Source organism: Epinephelus moara, chromosome 21 (assembly GCF_006386435.1).
Source record: "Epinephelus moara isolate mb chromosome 21, YSFRI_EMoa_1.0, whole genome shotgun sequence".
Classification (NCBI taxonomy): domain Eukaryota; kingdom Metazoa; phylum Chordata; class Actinopteri; order Perciformes; family Serranidae; genus Epinephelus; species Epinephelus moara.
In genome coordinates this window covers 1,415,167-1,438,670 of record NC_065526.1, presented here as the reverse complement: position 1 = coordinate 1,438,670, position 23,504 = coordinate 1,415,167, and the positions used below count along the sequence as shown (strand labels likewise).

General features: G+C 43.2%; 1 protein-coding gene across 5 annotated transcripts in view; it reads right to left on the bottom strand.

Moving 5' to 3' along the window:
- Positions 1-23,504, bottom strand: part of rasal2 (RAS protein activator like 2) — a 112,498-nt gene that overhangs the window by 2,492 nt on the left and 86,502 nt on the right. For 3 of the 5 annotated variants that reach the window (XM_050074442.1, XM_050074439.1, XM_050074443.1), the window contains 10 exons: positions 22,103-22,657; positions 20,180-20,324; positions 17,370-17,514; positions 15,832-16,071; positions 14,005-14,206; positions 11,258-11,457; positions 7,978-8,938; positions 5,189-5,332; positions 4,742-4,944; positions 3,126-3,213 (listed from right to left, as the gene is read on the bottom strand). In XM_050074442.1, the coding sequence (XP_049930399.1) occupies positions 3,126-3,213; positions 4,742-4,944; positions 5,189-5,332; positions 7,978-8,938; positions 11,258-11,457; positions 14,005-14,206; positions 15,832-16,071; positions 17,370-17,514; positions 20,180-20,324; positions 22,103-22,657 (2,883 nt within the window). Of the gene's footprint in view, positions 1-3,125; positions 3,214-4,737; positions 4,945-5,188; positions 5,333-7,977; positions 8,939-11,257; positions 11,458-14,004; positions 14,207-15,831; positions 16,072-17,369; positions 17,515-20,179; positions 20,325-22,102; positions 22,658-23,504 lie in introns of those variants that run through there. The other 2 variants (XM_050074440.1, XM_050074441.1) reach the window with 2 other exon arrangements.

Sequence of the window (23,504 nt, the reverse complement as noted above, 5' to 3'; positions counted from 1 at the left end):
TGTTTCAATTTTGTGTTCTTGGACGTTAGTCTGGGGCGCCGTCAGCCTCCATTAGGTGTGCTAGCCGCTCCCCCCGCTGATCTCTGCAAGTGATGTGAGGACTCTAAAACTTCACCTGAGCCTCCATCGGCATATGGGTGAGTAGATAATGGCTGAATTTTCATTTTTGGGTGCACTATCCCTTTAACTTATCACCATCTGAAAATGTGAGCTTTTAAAGTAAGTAGATTTACAACACTTAAATATATTTGATAAATCCATTAATGATAACTTTAAGGTATATTTGAAGATGAATGGTTTCAGAGGCGTCGGTGGCTTAGTGGTAGAGCAGGCGCCCCATGTACAAGGCTGTTGCTGCAGCAGCCTGTGTTTGATTCCAGCCTGTGGCCCTTTGCTGCATGTCTCTCCCTCTCTCTCTCCCCTTCACACTTCACTGTCCTATACATTAAAGGCAAAAACATGCCCTAAAAATATCTAAGAAAAAAAGAAAAATGATTTCAGTTAACGTCAGATCTCAAAAATATTTTTAGAGATTTTAAGGGACTTTTGTTAACATATCAATATCTTTATTAGTAGTAAATTAATAGACTGCAGTACATTAAATGGTTTCTTCTGGGTTTTAAGCTCTTAAAATTTACAAAATAATAAATGCAGATCTAAGATCAACTAATGAACTGTAGTTTATTAGAGTAGTTAAGGGACTTTTAAGATGTAAGAACTGTACATTTTTCATATGGTGTTTAGAATGGGTCATCTTAGTGTTGAAAACCCCTTAAAATTTACCAAATAACTTGTCTCTGAAGCTTCATTTCAATTTTTACCTTAAAAGACCACATTTTTAAATTAAGGGAAGATTAAGGGGTGACTTAATTTCAAAAAGCCTTTAGAACTCTGCAGATCATCCACTAGAAAAACCTTAATATATGTGACAGTCCATCAATCTATCCCCTTAAATAATTAAAAAGGCATCAATTACATTATTATATAATTAGTGAATTAATGGAATTTTTAAGTCAAAAATAAAAAAATTGAGTTTTATTGTGTTAAACGTTTCTCCACCGAAACCTGCAAACCTGCAGAACTTAATTTTAAATTGCAGTAGAGATACAAAAGTTTGTGTCAGAACATGTGTCTGGTGTCCAAAGACTGGGTTTTCAAATATAACATCATAGATATTCTTTAATTTGTACATTAATTTTTCACTTTGGGTACAAATTGAGGGGTTCACCCCAAATTTGGGATTAATGAACGGATAAATTAATGGGTTTTTAAAGGATTATTTCTTTGATTAAACTGATGAAAAGCCCTTAAAACTTCTCAAACAGCTTAAAAATCACCCCTGAATTTATTCTCACTTTAATTGAGAAATTAAGGTCGTGGGGAGGGAAAAAATTCAGGAATGGCTTTCATAGGTCTTGGGTCAATTTTAAGGGATTGTTATCCTTTAAAAAGGTCTTAAAATATGCAGATTATCCAATAAAATGCCTTCAAATTTGATAATTCATTACTTAAAATCCCTTAAGACCTGTATGACATCAATTCATAGAATTTTAAGGTTGAATATAAGGGAATCAGTTCCAGGGTGAGTAGAGCTGTGATGTGTCTTTGACCCGACAGAATGAAACTGTAAAAGCGTTCAGAAAACATTTGAAGGCCGCAGCAGAAAAAAGAAACAGCCCAAAATAAAAACTGAACACAACAAAACCAAAGTGAGATTAAAGCTCTGCAGCAGGAAGTCAAACTGATCTGGAATCAGAGTGTGAATGTTTGATTCACCTGCTGAGTGAACCTGAGCAGTCCGACAGGTCGTCTCTCATTAAACCTTCTGTCGCCTCGTTTCATTTTTAAAGAGAGTGAACTGGGAGCTCTGGTGCTTCAAAGAGGAGGGGAGGGGGGGTGAAGGGAGGGGAGAAGGGGGGGGGGGGGTGGTGGTGGCAGCCAAACAGAAATAAAACCAGCTCAGAGCGCCACACACCAAAACACCAAAACGCCAGCAGCCTGAAGATAGCAGACGTGTCGCGGTGAGACTTTAACAAACTATATAAATTCACCCTTTGATGACCTCAACTCTGCCGACGCCATTACAGATACATCAGATTATCAGTATCAGCACGTGTATCAGCTGTTAATGTTAATATTCAGAAATATTTGTCAAAAATATTCTCAAAATGTTCAGAAAGTTCCCAAATGTCAACATGTTCCCAAAATAGAATCAAAATATTGTGAAAATGTTGTCAAAATGTTTCCGAACTGCCACAATATGTCCACAAGAAGTCATCACAAAGTTTCCAAAGCTTTAGAAAGCTTTCCAAACTGTCAACAAAATGTTCCCAAATTGTAATCGCATTGTTCCCAAAATAGTGCCAAAATGTTCAGATAATGTCCCTGAATGTCACTGAAAAGTTTCCCAAGTCTCAACATGTTAGCAACATATCAAAAAAGGTTTCCAAACTGTCATCAAAATGTGCCCAAACTTTAATCACACCTTTCCAAAAATGTCAACATTATGTTCCCAAAATAGTGTCAAAATTTTCAGATAATGTCCATGAGATATCATTTAAATTTTTCCAGTGTCTACATATTACCAAAATGTCAAAAAAGGTTTCCAAAGGGGTTTCCATGAAAATGTTCCCAGAGTCATCAAAAAGACCCTAAAATGTCAAAAAAAGGTTCCCAGACTGTCAGTGTCAAACACTATGAATGTTGGGTTAAAAACACATCTGCTCTGTGATTGGCTGCTCAGGTGTGATGGCGCTCGTCGTTGATGCCGTTTTTCTTTTCTTTTCTTTTTTCTAAAAACAGCGTGGTTTGGTGGTGGGGGTGAGGGAGGGGGAGGGACTACAGTCACTACTTGCCTGATTGGTTTATTTCACATCCGTTACTGACCTGAAATCAGTGAAGAGACGATGAGAGGCAAAGAAGAAGAACTAAAAGTGAAGCTCACAGACGGCTGCTGTTTGTTTGTGTGACAGCAGTGGAGCTTAGAGCTGCTGTACAGGAAACCATTTAATGTTTCAGTGAATGTAATTTAAAACTAACATGAAGTTGGTGTCCAGAGCTTCCTCACTGATGGTTAACATTGTGTGGAGGTAGATACAGGTGTGTCTGCAGGTGTGATGTTGTACCTGAGCGTCAATGATCTTCTGTTTGGCTTCAATCACCGCTTGCATCTCTGCGTGGTCCCGCTTTAACTCCTCCTCCACCGCCATCAGCCTGACCACACACACACACACACACACACACACGTTATTTGAAGAATTTTAAAAAAAATTTCATGTCTTTATTTCATTTAAATGAAAAATGTTTTTTAAAATGCACTTCAGTTTAACTGTAATCAGAATGTTCCCAAATGTCAACAAAATGTTGCCGACATGTTCTCAAACTGTTCCAAAAATGTCAACAAGATGTTCGTGAAATGTCAAAAAAAGTTCCCAAACTATCCTAAAAATGTTCTCAAAATAGTGACAAAATGTTAAGAAAATTTTACATTCTTAAAAGATCATCATAAAGTTCCCAAAATGTCAAAAAAGGTTCCCAAAATAGTGTTTAAATTGTCAGATAATGTCACTGAAATGTAATTTAAATGTTTCAAATGTCAACATGTTGCCAAAATCCAGAAAAACCTTTACAATCTGTCATCAAAATGTTGCCACAATATCAAAAAACGTTCCAAACCTGTCATTAAAATGTTCCCAAAATTGTGTCAAATGTTAAGAAAAAATTGTCTAAAACTGTCTGATAGGGCTGCAGCGATTAGTCGACTAATCAGTGACTAATCAACCATTAAAATAATCGGTGACTATTTTAGTAGTCGACTAATCAGTTTGAGTCATTTTTCATAGAAAAGTACTATAAAGTACCCAAAATACTCTTATTGCAGCTTCTTACGTTCAAATATTAGCAGCTTTACACACTCTCCCATGACGGTGAACTAAAACCCTTTGGCGTGAGTACGAAACAAGACATTAGATGACATCATTTTGGGGTTTGGGAGAGACAGACCGACATTTTTCAACATTTTAACACATTTTTCGATAAAATGATTAGTCGACTAATCGAAGAAATAATCGACAGATTAGTCGACAATGAAAATAATCGTTAGTTGCAGCCCTACTGTCTAAACAATGTTCTGTAAAAACAAAATGGCACCACTTTACTCTCAAAATAATGTCAACATGTTCCCCAACTATCTGTAAAATGTTCCCAAATAGCGAAAAAATGTGCCTAAAATAATCCTAAAATGTCATCAAAAGTTCCTAAAATGTCAAAAGAGGTTCCCAAACAGTCATCAAAAGTTTCCCTAAATAGCAACAAATGTTAAAAAAAAAATGGCCTAAAATGTTCCCAAAATAGTCAGAATGTTTGAAAATGTGCCCAAAATGTCATATACATGTTCTCAAACTGTCAACAATGTTCTGTAAATGTCATCAAAAAATTTGCTCTCAAAATAGCATCAAAATGTTCCCAAAATAGTTTTAAAATGTTCCCAAACTGTAATCACACTGATCCCAAAATGTCAACATGTTCCCAAAAAAGTGTCATACAGTATGTTAAGAAAATGTTGCCTAAATTGCTATGAAAAATGTTCCCAAACTGTCAACATTGTTCTGTAAATGTCCTAAAAAATGGCACCATTTAACGCTCAAATAGTGTCGAAATGTTCCCAAAATAGTTTCAAGATGTTCTGACAATGTTAATAATATCTTAAAATGAAACACTGATGAGTAACTGTTGTCCCTACCTGCAGATGATGCTCTTCATCTGGCTGTCTTTCTCCTCCTGCTGCCTCCTCAGCCTCTCCTCGCTGTCCTCCAGACGGTGTTTGTACTCCAGCAGCAGCTTCTGCATCTGCTGCTCCTGAGCCAGCAGACGCCGCTCGTACTCCTCCAGACGCCGCCCGGACACCCGCAGACGCTCCTTCAGCCGGGAGATCTCCAGCTCATACTGAGGTTGGAGGAGGAGGAGGAGGAGGAGGAGGAGGAGGAGGAGGAGGTTAATGTGGCACGAACAACACAAGTCACTTTATTTACAGGTTTGTAACAGAAACTCTGCACGTCTCAGCTTGGTGTGTCGAGACAGACAGAGACAGACAGAGACAGACAGACAGACAGACAGAGAGACAGAGAGACAGACTACCACCACACAGTGAGAGTGGTCAGGTGAACACCTGTCCAGGTGTGTGTGCTACCTTCTCAGTGTTCCTGCCCTCCTCTCGGCTCCTCTCCCCTCCCTCCTCCTCCTCCTCCTCATACTGGCCATTGTTGAGCACCCAGGCTGCCGTCCGCTCCACCGGAGACATCGCCACTGCCACTGCCTCCACCGGAGACGCCACCTGAACACAAACCAGTGACATCATCACACCCTGTGACACCTGCACTAAATGTTTGATTATCTCATTAAAACCAGAGCGTGTTTAGGGACCAAAACAGGACTCCCACAGTTTGTCAGAGCCTTTAAAGCTGCTGCACACTGAGGCTCAGTTTATTAAACGCTGCAGCTGCGTTTCATTAGTCCTTCAACACGCCCTCGTTGACTTCCTCTTGGAGGAATCCCCGCCGCCATCCTGAGTGTTGTTCCATTTCTCTAAAAACCTGAAGTGAACTTGGTGAGATGGATCCTCGGGGGGCTGAGAGTGTGAACAACAATGGTCACTCCAGATAGGTCTGTATCACCCACAATGCATTGCAGCTACGCATTTGATGCAAAAAAATAAATCTGTGGTGACGTGGCAGTGATGTACACAAAGCTAGGGTTGCACCACCGAAGAAGACGTTGAATAAATTGTAAAATAAATAAAGTAATAAATATAAATAAAGTGAAATAAATCCACCGTTCAACATGTTTCTCAGTTCCTGTTTTTCCAGCAGGTGTGTGTGTGTGTGTGTGTGTGTGTGTGTGTGCGTGCAGGTAAACATTACTGTGTAGGAGTTTTAGGCAGGTGTGAAGAAATGCTGTAAAGTAAGAACGCTTTCAAAAATATAAAGTTTAATTATTCACCTTTTATGGATTTACAAAATGCAAAGTGAGCGAACAGAAGAGAAATCAAATCATTATTTGCTGTGACCACCCTTTGCCTTCAACACAGCATCAGCTCTTCCAGGTACACCTGCACACAGCTTGTGTAGGATCATAGTCAGGTGTATGATTAACCAGTTAAACCAAACAGGTGCTAATGATCATCAGTTTCATGTGTCGGCTGAAACACAGTCATGAACTGAAACAGAAACAGCTGTGTAGGAGGCTTCAAACTGGGAGAGGAGCAGCCAAACTCTGCTGCCAAGGTGAGGCTGTCACAGGTCGCACACTGTGACGAGACACAAGGTGGTTACACTGCATCAGCAGGGTCTCTCCCAGGCAAAGATCTCAGAGCACACTGGGGTTTCAACATGTGCTGTTTAGGAAGCACAAAGAAACGGGAGGAGCACAGGATTGCAGCAGGTGAGAGACACATGATGCTTCTTGCCTTTGAAATCAGAAGATGTCCTGCAGAAACCAGTGGGACCCAGGTACACCCATCGACTGTCTTCATGGAAGAACTGCGGCCAAAAAGCCAAACCTCCGACATGGAAACAAGGCTGAGCGACTCGACTCTGCAGGAAAACACAGGAAGTGGGGTGCAGAGAGATGGCAGCAGGTGCTCTGGACTGATGAGTCAAAATGTGCAATATTTGGCGGTGTGTTAGCTGAAGGGCTGGAGAGCGCTGCAGGCGACAGTGACGCACGGTGGAGGTTCATTTGCAGGTTTGGGGCTGCACTTCTGCAGATGGATTTGGGGGTTTGGTCAGGATTAATGGTGTCCTCAATGCTGAGAGATACAGGCAGATACTTCTCCATCATGCAGTACCATCAGGGAGGCGTCTGATTGGCCCCAAATTCATTCTGCAGCAGGACAATGACCCCGAACATACAGCCAGCGTCATCAGGAACTATCTTCAGCGTCAAGAGCAACAAGGAGTGTCCCTGAGCTCAACATCATCTGGTCTGTCTGGGATTACATGAAGAGACAGACGGATCTGAGGCAGCCGACATCCACAGAAGATCTGTGGTTAGTTCTCCAAGACGTTTGGAACAACCTACCTGCAGAGCTCCTCCAAAAACTGTGTGCAGGTGTACCTGGAAGAACTGATGCTGTGTTGAAGGCAAATATTGATTTGATTTAGATTTCTCTTCTGTTCGCTCACTTTGCATTTTGTCATTGATAAAAATAAACAATACTTTACAGCATTTCTTCACACCTGCCTGAAACTTGTACACAGCACTGTATAGGTGTAACGATTCACGGAGTCTCAGGGAAATCTGAAATTTTGATATTTAACTGAAAAATGTCAAATAATTAATTACACTTAATATTTACTTTGATTGTTGTTCTGTTGTGTGATGTCTTTATTCATCATCATCCGTAGACGTGTGGAAAATGAGCTGTTTTACAATCTATTAAAAACCCACAGCAATAGTAATTAATAATCATGCAGATCACAAACAGAAATGTCTAAATCAGAACGTGATGCAGATAATCACCACGTGCCCCACGGTATATTGGGATTATCCACTCACAGACAGGAGGCTGCACGTGTCTGATGAAGTTTAAAAATGAAAAAGAGCAGCACAGCGCCTGTCCCGCAACTGACGGTGGACCCTTAAATCCCCGCCCACTTTCCCTCCACTCTCTGATCGGCCCCTGTGCGACATAGAAAGAGGGCGAGAGGAGCTACTGATGAAACTCTGAAGATCCTGCAGAAGAATTTTAAGTTAAACTCCTGAAACATGAGAAGCTGCAGGAAACTTCAGACACGAGTTTGTGGACAAATTAAAAAATGTAAATTTCATTGATTATTCTGTGATATTTTTTCCTTCAACACGCAGACACACAGGAACTTGATCTTATTGAAGCTCAAACTCTGAATGACATCAAACACGTTAATTAACTTTAGCTGTTTTAAATTCGTATCTTATATTTTAACTGTTTTTCTGCAGTACCTGCTGTGGAGGCTTGGTGGCACTCCTCGGGGGCGGAGCCATGTTCTCCGCAGAGCAGGTGGCCTGTTGGCGGCTGGCGTGGGCAGGGGTGGGCGTGGGATCTGTGTTGGCGCTGCTGCTGCTGCGTAGGGAGGCGCTGTGAGGGAGCGAGCGCGGCGTCCTGGCCCCTCTGCTCTGCTGCTCCACCTTGATGATATGGGCGGTGCCTGCCGTTGTGCTCTGGCGGGGGATGGCGACCGCTGTGGCAACACCAGGTGGGATGTCTGGCGGCGCGTGTCGGCGCGGCGTAGAACACTCCTCGCTCTGCACGCTCCGCCTGCTGCCGGACTCGTCCAGGCTGCTGTTGGACGCCACGCGACCTTTGACCCCCACTTGGCTGCCAAAGTCGTCGGAGTTGCTGTGGCTGTTGTGCGAGCTCTCCGTGCTCAGGTTCTCGGAGCTGGAGTCCTGCCGCAGCGAGTGGGCGGAGCGTGTGGACAGGCTGTGGGCGGGGTTACTCAGGTGGTAGACGGGGTTCTGGAAGGACAGCGGCTGCAGGCTGCGCTGCTGGCTGAGTGACGGGTGCAGCGGCCGCCTCACCTGCGGCGCACTCTGCGGCTGACCGTCTCTGGGCGGGGCTTTGGTCTGGTGCGGCCCCGGCTGGGGGGTGAGAGGGTTGGAGTGGGGGTAGTTGACAGGAGGCGGGGCGTGGCCGATGGAGGCCTGGGAGCCCACCCTGCTGAGGCGGGGCGGGGCCTCGTGGTGCGTTGGCGGCCCCGCGGGGCTGTGCAGACTCTGCGCGTCCTGCAGATCCACCAGAGAGATGCTGCGACCGTTGGGCAGCAGGTTGTCTCGCTCCTCCTGGTCTGAGAAGCTGGTGTGGACGGAGGGATGCTGCTGAGCCAGCAGGGGGCGCTGACCTCTAACGTAACCCTCCATCAGATCAGCCACTGGAGACTGCAGGCTGCGGACATCGCTGTGGCTGCAGGAAGTGACACGTACACACGAGTCAGTCTGATTCAACACATCATCAGACATCACATTTCCTTGACTTTGGGTGAAGACGTCTCCAAACATTACAGATTTTTTTTATTCTGAAAGTCCCTGTGAAACACAAATTCTGTACTGTGACCTATTTCTCACTGACACAGGATATTTGATTGGTGGAAGGATACAGATCAAACACTTCGCATTTGATTGGACCGTAAAAAAGTGGGCAGGTTCAGAGTTTAGTGGAGCTACAGACCACTGCTGGCTCCGAGTCCGTCCAGACCCATAACTCTTATAAGTTTGTGCCAAATTTATGGGATTAAGTTATCATGTTCACAAGAATGAGACAGATACAAGGTCACAGTGACCCTGACCCTTGACCACCAAAAATCTAATGACGTCACCTTTAATCCGAGAGGACGTCTGTGCCAAATTTGAGGAAATTCCTTCATGAAAATGAGATGGACGCAAGGTCACAGTAACCATGACCTTTGACCATCAAAATCAAATGACTTCACCGTTAAGTCCAAGTGGACTTTTGTGCCAAACTAGAGGAAATTCCCTCAAGGTGTTTTTGAGATTTTGCGTTTATGAGAATGAGACAGATACAAGGTCACAGTGACCTTGACCTTTGACCACCAAAAACTAATAAGTTCACGTTTGAGTTCAGTATTAGTAGTTTGTGCCAAATCTGAATAAATAAACCTGAAGGTGTTCTTATGGAGAATGAGACGGAGGGACACGTAATGCCTCCGTAATGAAAAAATAGTTGTAATTTTTTGGGGAATGTTTTTGGTGAATTTTGTTACATAGGCGCACAAAATGTCGAGCGAAGTGACCTAAATTTACAGTTTTCATTTAATCCCAAAGTAGTACTGTAAATCTTTGCATGTAGCCCAAATATATTCCTGACTCTCAGTTTAAACAGTTACACTGTGCATGTTTTAAATACTTTAAAATATATATTTTTATTGTTTTCCCCATGTGTTCTACTTGTTTCTAAGCACCAGTGCACCAAAGCAAATTCCTTGTATGTGGAAACCTACATGACAACAATAATAATTAATTTAATGCAGACTGATAATTTAGTTTTGAGACAGGTTTTCGTTTGACACATGCAGCTGATGTGATGTTAACAGATTATGTCTGCAGCACATTTCAAGACTCTGTCAGATGGTTTTTATTGAAAGGAAGTGGAGCCAGAGGCTGAGTGAGAGAAGGACGTTAATCTGAAGTGATGGATGATTTAGAGAATAATCAGCGCTATTTATAGTTAATAAATATAAAACAACCTTTAAAAATATCTCAACAGTTACTGGATGGATCACCATGAGATTCTGTACAAACATTCATAACCTTTGTTTTCTCTACTGACCCTCTCACTTCTCTTCAGGTCAAAGGTTTTTATGGTTTTCTTCACAGAGCTGCCAGCTGGTGGCCCGATGTTTATTTTTAGTGAAGCCTGATTTTATTTTCCATCAGAAACGTTGATCCACCTCTCATGATTTCTCTTTGTCTTAGCTGATACTTTCACATGGAGTCACCACAGAACATTTTCAAATCCTACACAGTTAATTTAAAGGTCCAGTGTGTCAGATCTAGTGACAACTATCAGTGAGGACTGCAGATTACAACCAGCTGAAACTTCTCCTGGTCAGAATTCCTTCAGTGTTCAGGAGCTGAATGGTCCTCAGAGGAACACACACACCAGCTGATTTAAGCCAGGAAACACTCTGAATGAAGACGTTTCATGTTACATATTCAGTGTTTTTTAGACGCTCCTCGACGCAGAGGAGCTGCTAACTCCAGGAGCCAATGTGAAAACCTGTATGTCCCTTTCTAGAGTCAGTGTTTGGTTTGTCTGCTCTGGGCTACTGTAGAAACATGGCGGTGCAACATGGTGATCTCTGTAGACGAGGACCTGCTCCCTGTGTAGATATGAACAGCTCATTCTGAGGGAACGAGAACACACAGCTGATTATATGATATTCACTTTAAATCTGACACACTGGAGCTTTAAACTAAAGAACATAAGTGAAGGGACGCTCACTCTACACTTCATTTCAGCTGTGTGACGTTTAGCTGTTTGGACTCTCAAGTCAGAGTTTAAAAACCAGGATGTGTTCAATCAGCCAATAGAAACACTGATTCTCTGTCTGGATACAGAGAAAATGATTTTAGCATCAGTGTTTGTGATCGTTATGATGTCGCCCACATCCAAGCTGTGACATCACATCCTCAGTTCTGTTGAAGGTAGATTAATGTGACCTTCACTCTGACCTTTCACGGCTCAGATCAGCTGATTGGTTACCTGTCTGCGGGGTCCTCAAAGATTCGCTGTAACCCTGACGATAGGCTGCCGCTGATGTTGTGTGCAGAGTTGTGCTCCTGGAAGCGCCTCAGCTGCTGCTGGACGGGCGTCGGTGCAGCCAGGCAGCGAGAGATGTCTCCCAGAATCCTCGGCAGGGGGCCCAGCTTTGCTACGGTGGCCTGCAGGAAGGAATTTTCACCCTGGGTTTGCCGTGTGTGCGTGTGTGTGTGTGTGCGTGTATATGTGTGTGTGTGGATGGTTTGAATGGAAGCACCAGGATGCGGTGGTGGTGGTGGTGGTGGTGGGAGAGCAACATGGCAACAGAGAGAGTCGGCCAGACAGGAAGTGAACAGAAGGAGGGAGGAGGAAAAAAAACATGAGGGAAACTTAATGGAAACAAAAACCAACTAGAACAACATGCTGCTACTGAACAGAACCACAGCAAACACACCAGAGCCATGCTGAGACTGAGCTCCGACAGGTGAGACAGGTGAGACACAGCACAGAGACTGAGCTCCGACAGGTGAGACAGGTGAGACACAGCACAGCCGAGGGGGAGGGGGTGAGAGGGTGAGGAGGAGGTGGGGGTGGAGGAGGTGGGGGTGGAGGAGGTGGGGGGGGGGGGTTCAGGCCATGCTGTGAAGTTCAGCCACGCAGTGTTGATGTGGTTAAATGAACTGAAGTGACCTTTGCTCCTGATGTTCATTCATGTTACATCATCAAATATTCACATCACACACACACACACACACACTGTCAATGATCACTGATCAATAACTGAACACTCAGCAAACACTCCTCAGTGTCACTTCCTGGTTTAATAAAGGTCTGATACAAAAACAGAAATCACTGATGTTTCTGAGCTCTGATTCAACAGGTCAGATCAGCGTCTGTATTTGTGAGGACGGCTCACGATTATTTACGTTGTTGACTTGTCGTACAACGTCACCAACATGATGTCAGAATCAACAGCAGGGTTTTCCTGACCATTACACCACCTGGACACAGTGATTCCCCCTTTGTTTCTCTAAGCCTACCTGCACGAGTCCACCGAAAACTAAAGTCCTGTTTCCACCAAGCAGTTCAGTTCAGTTCAGTTCAGTTCAGTTCAGTGTTTCTGTTCCCACAGTGAAAGTTGTGGATGGTCCCAACAGAAGCGTTCCTTAGCGTCCCCATGTTTGGTCCCCCCTCTGTTGGGGTACCTAGCACACAGATCTGGTACTAAAAGGTGGAGCTAGAAACCCTGCAGTCTGATTGGTCAGTAGAGGACGGTCACTCTGGTTTTATGTAACCTCTGTTCATACATCAGTAAACTACAACTATAAAATGAAAGAGAAAAAAATAACTTCATTCACTGGGCCGACTGCCGGCAACTTTTAAGGTGGAACGTTAACTTGTAATGTTACTCAATGCATGAGTTGATGACGTGAATCCATCAGCACACCTTAAATTTCACTGTGACAACTTTGACCATCACTTTAGTTTTTATATGACACACACTTTTAGTAATGACTTTAAAAATATAGATTAATTTGGAGCGGATTATGTGAAGGTCATATATTCTAATCCTCACTTCCTGTGGGCTACAGCAACACTAAACCCCTGAGCTTGCCTGAGAAGGACTAAATGCACAAAGCTGCTATTTTTAAATATCCCATGGAGAGAGACTCTCACTGCAGCCTGTTCTATTTTGTTCCAAAGGGACTGGACTGAAAGGGTTTGGTGGAGACAGGGCTTAAAACAGCACTTACACAGTGTAGCTTACCGGGGGAAGAGGTTAATTCCTGATAGTAGTTAGCTAGCCAAGCCCTGGCAGCGAGCTAAAAGTCCGTGGTTTGTAGTTGCTGGTGGGTTTCGTAAATCCACCAGCAAACGACCCGGCTCCCAGACCGTCCATCCGCAGAAACAAGGTATCGTTACATGTGGCAAAACTCCCAAACAGGGCAGAGGATATTCTTCTTTTCTATTCGCCCTGTAACGTTATCCCACCACTCGCAGCCCCACCTGAGACTGACCTCTGGTGGCCTCACATCAATACAGCATCTCCTTTCAGTTTAATAAAAAGAGAAACATCTGTATATTTGATGGTGTTAAAAATCATACCTTCTGGATTTCTAATACCATGGTATAATGTAATACTTTGATACCACCCGAGCCTGGTGTAAGACTAATGGGAACAGGAAGTCAGTCCTGAGCATCCCGAACTTCTTATTACTGACACTTATTGAAGAGTTATTAAACAGTTCAAGAATTCTGAAAGAGTTTAAAAACGAGTTGGAGTAAAAGTGACGTATCAACTTTCTTAATTCCTCTCACTGGTTGATATTTAGCTGCCAGGAAGTAGTCCACGGAGGCAGCAGGCCATAAGAAAGTGCACCAGGCTTTTACGCCAATTTTCGTAGTGGCCAGTCAGTGGTACTGCAATTTCCAGGATGTGTCACGTGAAGTCACTGGGCCCAAGAAGACTTTTCCCCATAGACTTACATTGTGAAAGAGATGTCTAGAAAACAGCGGATACATTTTTTTTACCATAACGACCTTTCCATTTGGTCCGATAACATTTCCAAATTCTACAAGAGCTGCAAGATTAAATTATTTTATACCTATTCAAGTTAGTGGAGTGCTAAACCGGAAGCTTGCCGCTTGGCCACAGTCTGCCGTGCCAAAACCATTAATAAAACCTGTGAATGTCATCACACACACACACACACACACACACACACAGCTGTTGGTTGGTTGGTTGGTACCTTGTCCAGCTGAGAGACAACCTCCCACAGCAGAGCGTGAAGGACGGACAGCTCGCGGCCGAGGTCGATGTAACCCTCGAAGCCCGGCGTGTTGGACAGCGTCTCCGGGTTGGAGATCTCTGACAGGAAACGCATCATCCCCGCCCACTCGTGCTCCAGGAAGTCATTCATAAAGGCCATGTACTCCTCTTTGTTTCCAAACCTGCAGACGACACACAGTTTTCTCCAAATTCAGATACTTGTTTCTCTGTTCAGAGCTTCTTTAACCATCGTAAGAAAACACTTGTCAAAAACAAAAGCCAGAGTTGCACAAACGTGTTCAGTCCTTAAATATTTCATTTTATCCTTAAACTTCATTTCAAGGGTCAACAGGGTTTATTTCATTCTGGGAGCAGGTCTGTTCCTGAGAGTCATCTCCACATCTTCATGTTCAAAACTGGGTCTCATCCAAAAGCTTGTTTGCAATCGTGACTATTATGAAGCACAAAACTCAGATGGAGGACAGGAAGTGATGAACATACTGTGTCAACTGAGACACGTATAGCTGCAGACACATTCCTGTTGTAGCGTACACGACACCCCCACAAACTGCACCCAGCAGTACAAGACAATCCCACCAACATGACGGTCATCTGAACCCTGATACAACACGACGTTGTAGTGAATAAACATGAGGCTAAACGTAGCAATGATTCACTTTATGATTCATAACACATAAAGACATGATTCACTTTGTAAATAACGAGGCGTAACGTTAACGTAGTGCATCATGGCTAGCTAAGCTCCAACTGTGCATTTGCATCAGAGCTTCTGCCTCCAGGCCACCGGGGCTGATCGTGGACTGACGTGTACGTTAAGTAGGGCGAGGCGTGTAGCTCGAGGGCGGGTCATGTAGCGGCTCCAGCTGCAGTCACACCTGCTCCAGTGATAGAACATAGAGATAAGTGACGACATGAACGGCTGGATGAACCTGCAGTAACGATATTTTCATGCTTACCTACGATTTTTCTTAATTCTGCCTGATTTTTCTCTCACGTAGAAATTTTCTATACTTTTGGGAGCACTGTGCATTTTTGACAAGAGGTTCGTCCAAGTCTTTAATTTGTCATTTCCTCGCCTGATTCTTGCTTGAACCAAAAGTCCTTCTGGTGCAGCATCTTTAACGCCGTCTCAAAGCTCTTATTTCTGCTCTGAGGAGGGAGGAGTGAGGAGGGAGGAGGGAGGATACATGAAAGGAGACTTCACAGAAGTCTTTTATCAGCCGACACACGCCCCACATTGGATCTATTGGATGCTGCGGATCTACTGATCTGATATGTCACCTCACTCTGAAGTTTCATACCGGTGTGAAGACAGTTAACAGATTAAACCAGAGGTGTCAAACATACGGCCCAGGGACCAGAAACGGCCCAATGAAGGGTCCAGTCTGGCCCTCAAAGCTGATGCACATGTGAAGGCTAAGAGGATTCAGGAACAATCTGAACAGCGGGTAGATACGAGGAAATATGTCTTTAGAGAAATGAGACGTCATGTGAAGCGACGTCTGTTTGTGATGACGGCAGCAGCTGATCACAGCTGGATCAGCTGTCAGGAGGCTTTACTAACAGCTATAGAAACTTTTAGTGGAGTTTGTGTCTTTGGAAAACGTGGATGCATTTTCAGAGACTTGGACTGGAGGTGAGAGGAGAAACGTTTACGGGGAAGATGTCTCAGCTCAGAAGCTTCAGCAACAACCATCAGGACCCAAACTGACACCCTGACAATCCCTCCTGAATCATCGCCTCTGAAAAAGAAAAGCTTGTGGTGAATTTATCAGCACGCACTCACTTGGTGAAGTTGGCGAGGTTCTGGATGACTTTAGCGATGAGCGTAAGCGTCCGGGACGTCCGGTCGTCGGGATACTCCTGCATCAGGTTGAAGAGCGACGGCGACATGATGGCGGGGCAGAGGAAGCGCAGGAACAGCGAGGCGCTGATCAGACGCTTGCTGATGTCCTGCTGGTGGCCACGAGCGACACACTGCTGCTTCCACGATGCAAACACCTCCTTCAGCTCCCGAGGAAACACACTGCAGAGACAGGAAGGGTGTCAGCCGTCACTGCAGGGAGGAAGGATCGGGTTTGTGCTGCTTCAGAGAAGATTTACTGACATTTTTGGTTTTGGTGCAAATTCAGTAGTTCAGCCCAAATGTGGGTTTAATGAATCAATAAATAAATAGATTACAAAATATATATTGAGAGTTTTCCAGATTTAAGGGCAAAAAGCCTCCAAATATGGCTACAAAGCATTAAAGTCTTTCCTACATTTAAACGTTCATTTTTAAAAGCTTACAGTCCGCTCAGGTATAAATTAAGGGATGGCTTTAATGTAAATTGGTCAATTTTAAGGGATTTTTTTTGTCTTAAAAACCTTTAAAATCTGCTTATACTGTAAGTCATAAAAATACCTGAATATACTGCAATTCATAAATGTATCTTCTAAAATCACATTAAACACCATAGTTACATTATTATTGGTGAGTACATTAATGGAATTTTAAGGTAAAAACTTGAGTTTTCTGTGTCTGTTTGTGCCCAAAGATTGTACTCTACTTCCTAAAATGTGTCTCCTGACAGTCGCTGCAGAGACTCAGACAGAGTGAAGGACTCACTGATAAACACTCTGCAGTAAAAACGCTGCGGGGAAAAATAATCTGCATAATTTAATGTATTCGTTCATTATCTGACGAGCTGATTAATATGACAGAGGCTGTTTCAGCCAATCAGAGCAGCGTGTTAACGGAGCAGGGTGAAGGTCAGCACTTCATCAGCACACTGGAGGCTCTTTATTCTGACTCCATCCTGTTGTTGCATCTCTCTGACAGCAGGTGGCGGAGTCGCTGTGTTTCTTTTTGATGAAACATTCAGGCGTCAGAGCTCCTCGACTTCTTTAACTTTACATTAATAACCTTCAGCACACTAACGAGGAAATAAAACAATACACTGGGATTAAAGAGGAACGTCTGAAATCATTTTTTGTTTTTGAAAAACCTTCACATGTACATACATGTTATATACTGGTGTGATTATCGAGGCATTGTCAACTACAGTCTGACTGGATTTGTAAGGCAGATATATTCATGATGAAAATGTTACAATATATCAGTCGATAAACAAATAAATATTCTTGTTAGTAGATATTTTATTTATTTATATTTATCTAATCCGTTTTAATGCGCTAGTTTTTAAAATTATTTTGACTGTTACGGCCAATTTATGTTTTTTAGAGTTTGTTCTTTGTGTAGATCCTGGTTTAGTTATTAAGTGAGTTTATGTGGCACTACAGGTGTGAGTGTGTACTGGGTGTGTACTGGGTGTGTACTGGTACCAGTAGGAATTGATGATCTTGCAGAAAGCCAGCTCGCAGCACATCTTCAGGTTACTCTGGTGTTCGGCCAGCTCACTGCTGGAGCATCGACTGGGATCCACCTCACAGTTCTCATCTGACTCGTACAGAGCTTTGATGAACTCACCTGGTCACACACACACACACACACACACTTAATGGTTACTTAACTAATCACAGTGACGATAGTTTTAAGTTAACTGACCTCTTCACATTTAAAGTCATTTCAAAACACAAACATCAGCCAAGTTCATTTCTCTGTTTATCAAATTTCCAAACTGAATCCATAATAACAAATGATCAGTGAAATGATTGATTATTGATTGCTGTTAAGTTCTGATTGACTGATAGAGACTTAATAGTACAGACCCTTTTACTGTCAGTAAACAGTGTGATGTTTGTTGGTGGGCGGGGCTTAGCTGGAGGCAAACCAGTTCTCCACAGACATTAGCTAGCGCTAGCTAACAAGTTGTGTTGTCTTGTTTTAGACGATGGAGGAAGATGATGTGAGTGGTGCGTTCAGAAACACTCATTGTGAGTGTGGGAGCGCACTCTGACACAAACTGGAGCGTTGATAAATTGGGAGCGCTGTCTGAATGTAGCGTTGGGTTATCCAGAGCAGCGCACTCTCAGAGTGGCAGAGCGCACTCTGGACACTCTGTCTGTGGAGACGGAGCAGCAGAGCGCCGAGCGGAGTGAATGTGTGATTAACTTAACCGTTGGTTCATTCATGTAGAAATATAACGCTCCGTTTCTTCCACCAACAGGGCTCTCATTTTAGTGTAGAGCGTCAGACTGAATTTACCAACGCACCATGTCAGGTCACTCACTCTCCGGGACCGCCAGTGTTACTTGAATAAGTAAACACTGACCAACGGGACCAGACTGGCCGACCCGTATGCTCTCACTCAGTGGATGGATGATGTCACAGGAAGCCAATCTTACAAAGGAGGACCACACTTGTTTGTTTTGCTATGGAAGCTAACGTTAGCTAATGTGCTAAAAAGTATAATATAAAATATAAATAAATGACTGGATAAATAAATTTAAATCTACCAAAATATTTAGTATAATGAGGAGATTATTTAATGGAATGTGTGAAAACATTGTTATTTTTGTTTTAATTTGCTTCTTTATTCATTAACCTTTGAATTAATCCCCTACTACTCATTTGCTTTACTTTTTAATTTTCTCTTTTTTACAACACTGGCGATGTGACAAATAAAAACTGAAACACACCTGTGTGATCATTAACAAACCAATACTGATTTTGAAAATGTTCCATGTTCATGTTTTCTGCAGTCTCATGAACACTGAAGCAGGTTTTGACTCGTCATTAAGCTTTAACGAGTCCCTCCGAGTGTCTGATCAGCAGGTGACGCAGCAGAACGACACGAATCACGGGTGAGTGTTTGTTGAACGTCAGCTGAAAATAACGCAGCTGCTCAACATGTACGATAAAAACTGTCACAATAAAAGACCTCAGTGGAGGAACGCTGCAGAGGACTCGTGTTACCTAACGCACCGCAGGAAGTCAGAAGTTATCTATTTCCAGATGTGAACCTATAAATATATTAACGAGGGTGAAAATATTGGTGTTTTCAACTGAAGTTTTCCTGCTAATAATAAAGCTCTGAGAGCCGATGTGATGAGTCTGATGTTTCCTGGTTTGTGATGACAGCAGGTCCCGTGGGTCTCTGACAGTTTCTTCTTAAGAACTATTTCAGGTCTCTTCACAGTGTCTCTGAAATGTTTCACAACATGCTAACTGAGCAGAATCACTCCGAGGAGGAGGAGGAGGGCGAAGATGATGCAGCAGAGTGGAGACATAATGATTTCTAATTTTAGCATTCAGCGGTCCATAAAAATCATAAAAAAACGTGTTTTGAAGACTTCTGATCTAATTTAGGATCGACGTGATGCTGCTGACACGCTGTGAACTCTGCCTGCTCATTCTACTGAAAAATATTTATAAAATCAAACATCACAATATTTTTAAATGAGAATCTGGAGAAAGTCACACTGCAGCTGGGGGCACTGCTTTACTGATATTTGTCACTAACTGTCTGAAATTAATTTATAAACTTACACATAAATTAACATTTTTCCACAACAAGAAATAAAAACATTTTGGTTTCAGCTCGAGTCACTCTGTCCATAATTCCTCTGATATAGTTTCTATTTTTACTTCTATTGTTATTCTAGTTTTACACATCGTTACGTTCACTTTAAGTAGAATCACCGGCTTGTCACAGTCAAGCTGACCTTTGACCTTTTGAATATAAAATGTCATCACTTCATTATTTTATCCTGTCAGACATTTGTGTCAAGTTTTGTCATATTTAGCATTTGAATTCTTGAGTTATGGCCAAAAACATGTTTTGTGAGGTCAGAGTGACCTTTGATCACCAAATTCTTATCAGTTCAACCTTTTACCCAAGTGGACGTTTGTGCCAAATTTAGGGAAATTCCCTCAAGGCCTTCTTGAGTTATTGCTTTCATAAGAATGATACAGACGAGAGGTCACAGTGACCTTGACATATGACAACCAAAATCTAATAAAACTCATAATTGAGTCCAAGTGGACGTTTGTGCCAAATTTGAAGAAATTCCCTACGAGGTTCTTGAGATATCGCAATCACAAGAAAAGAAGGGATGGACTGACAACCAGAAAACGTAACGCCTCCAGCCACGAGTTCTGCCGTCATCTAATCCTGCTTACAGGTGTGTGTTCAGGTGTGTGTGTGTGTGTGTGTGTGTGTGTGTGCGCGTGTGTGTGAGCTGAGACTCACCGAGTGCGTCGTGCAGGTATTTCTGTCCCACCAGCTTCAGATATTCCTCAATGGCTTTGGTGGCCAACGTGTTCTCCCTGAAGATCAGGACGTCATGGTCGGCACAGCGGTCCACCTCTGACATCACCAAGTCTGTCAGGAAGTCCTGGACAGAAGGAAGAGGAGGAGGAAGAGGAGGAGGAGGAGGAGGAGGAGGAGACAGTGAGTGATGTCAGTGATCACTCATAATGTAGAAAGTGATTTCATCAGCGTTTCATTTCCAAAATACGTCTACAGAAATCTGGAGACATGTCAGCTGAGACGAGAGGGGGCGGGGCTGACCCTGTTGCTACGGATGACATCATGTCGCCTCACTGTGAGATTTTATAGATGGATTTTGTTAACAAATATTTTGGATATTAGGGACCTGAAGTACGAGTAGGTCTGTGATCTGTCAGAATCTTCTGGACCTCCTTGAAAGTCTCACCAGAGCTGAACAATTTATTCAAACAGTCAAAATCACAATATTTTCATGTGAAATATCCAAATTGCAGGAGCTGAAGTTTTTCCATGAAGGTAAAATGTTGTCACAATATTTCATTATTAATAAAGCACAGTGGGCCTGATAATCATATTTCAGATGAAAGAGGACGTGCTTGTCTGGCACAGACCACATCATCATCATCATCATCATCATTTTTAGGGGTTAAAGCCCAAAAGACGTATTATCTAATTATTGTTTTCACAAAATCTCGTGAGATGTTACATCGTGGAGACATGACATTTTCACCAATGACTGGAAGTTGTGTGCAAATGCTGCTCAAAAAATATAATGCCAACAGGCCAGGTGGGGGCGCTATAATTAGGGTTCGAAGAAATTTTGTTTTGAAAGGCTACTTGTTACAAAACTTGAAGGAAATGTCTCCAGAAGTATCTGAATCACACCCTGAAAGTTTGATTCAAATCTACCAATAGGGGGTGCTACACATGCCAAACGTTAATATCTCATAATCAGCCAAAGATATTTGTATGAACCCTGGTTTGCATCATCTAGGGTCACGTCTCAGTCGATGCACAACATTTGAAAATTATTGCTTAAAGGGGGCGTGGCCTATTACATTAAATCTAAATTTCACATCCAAACTTCTAAAACTCATAATAAATCACCAGTGTGTCCGATACAGCTGAAAGTTTTTCAGCACATCCACTGAATGGTGACAAAACTTTGCTGCCCTACAACCTACAGTCAATTCAGAAGTCCGTCACCCTGTATTTTTAAGTTAATTACCATCTGCAACCGTTAGATGCAGCCCCACTTTATATACACAGTTGAATCTTAAATTAAGCACAGCAATTTTGAGATTAATCAAAGCCAGGAAAATATTTCTTCCGTATTACGTAAACAATAAGCTCTTATCGCTGAGAGTCAGATGATAAGTCTGATACCACTGTTAAATATGAAGCAGATTTTTCTTTACTTTCTGACAGTCAGGCTAGCTGCTTTATGCTAAGCTATATGAAAAAACAAATTGTTACGCACAGAAACATCACACACTGATTCTGATGCGTTCAATTGTTCTATTCGTTGTGAAAATTCACAACACATGACAAAATTAAAAGAGACATTTCCCTCACTGACTCCTGGTCAAACGTCTCTAAAGGCTCTGACGGATCGGAAAACACAGAAAATGGAACCTGTTGCAAAAACTTTAATGACGGATGAAAGTTTCTGACTCAGTGTGTGAACGTGACATACACAACGTGAAGTCGTATTTTTTATACATGTGACAATTTTGGAGGAACATACTCAGTGTGCGAAGGCTTTTACACTACAGATGTGAGAGCGCTGATTATCTGTCTCTGACAGTAAATAGGAGTATTTCCCTCTACAGCGTGGAACTACTCGTCTAAATGCAGGCTCTTGATTGGCTGTTGGACTCTGACCTTTGCCCTCCCGGTGCTCTGCAGGATGTGGACGAGCGCGCAGGCCATCTCCTCCTTGTTCTTGACGCTGATGACGGGCTCCAGCACCGAGCACAGCATGGTGTAGTTGTTGGTGACGAACTCGGCGAACTCCTTGTACTGCTCCATGGGCAGGATGGAGATGGTCTGGAAGCGGGACTTGATGCGGATTGACGGCCCCCCTCCTTTGGTCTTGCTGGTGGTGGGCGTGCTGACCGGGTACCATTTCTCCACAAACTGCCGGCCCGTCACGCCCGATACGGGGATGTTCACCAAGCCCACGTAGTTGTTCTTGTCCTTCTTCTTCTTCTTGTCCACGTCGCGGTAGATGTGCACGGTGATGCTGTGCATGGCGGGCAGGCTGGAGAAGTCGAAGTACTCGCCCCAGAACAGGCTGTCGTGGCGGGTTTTGCTGGTGGTTCGGGCGTACAGGACGTCGTCCAGACACAGCTCGCAGAAATACTTCTTCTTAGGCGGCAGGTCTTTGGCTTCAATGATCCACAGGCGCAGCAGGTTCTCCGCCCGCCGACAGTTGTCCTGGAAACACAAACAACCCTCCGTTAAAACATCTCAAAGAACAACGACCTGAACAAGACACAGGTTTGACTTCAGAAGATGACAGTTCTTAATTCTTCACCCAAACAACACTTTAATTATTGCACAGTTTTTAACTCATTATCTTGTTTTTTTTTGTTCCGTCTGTCTGTCAAACAATTTTAACTTTGCTAAAACGTAGAAAACAAATAAGTCCACACACCAAGCAGCTGTTGAGAAGGATTTTACTGCAGGGTGACGTTTCAAGTCCACGGCTCTTCCTCAGCTGTGGGCTCGAAACATCACCCTGCAGCTGCTTGGTGTGTGGACTTATTTGTTTTCTACTTTGCCAGACATCCATTGGACGTTTTGATGTGTGTGTCTTTTGTACTGTTCTTAACTCTGCTGGTGACACTCAACAGTGCGCTTCTTGAGTCCTGAGTAGGGATGCACTGATTTTGAAATTCTGGTCCGATTCCAATACCAATGTTTAAAATAACAATATGGCCGACTGATGTTTTTATGTTGTTATTGATTTAGTTTCTGTTACGTTAACCAGCGCTCCTCCTCCATCTCACCACACAACAGTGAGATCACTAAGTTTGTGGCCGTCAGTCTGGAGCCCTGCTTTTAGCCTGCACAAAATTAAGCTCCTTCTCCACCAAACCCTTTCAGTTCAGCACCTTTGGAACCAGCATTAAGCCTTCAGACATGGTACCTAGACCTTCAGTCTGTTCAGACAGTCCTCTTAAATGTGGGCGGGGTTGTTGTCACTCACTGCTCCGTCCAGCACTCGCTGTATTTCCTCATCAGCGGTGACACAGATGGAAGTCTGCACCTGGTTTATCGT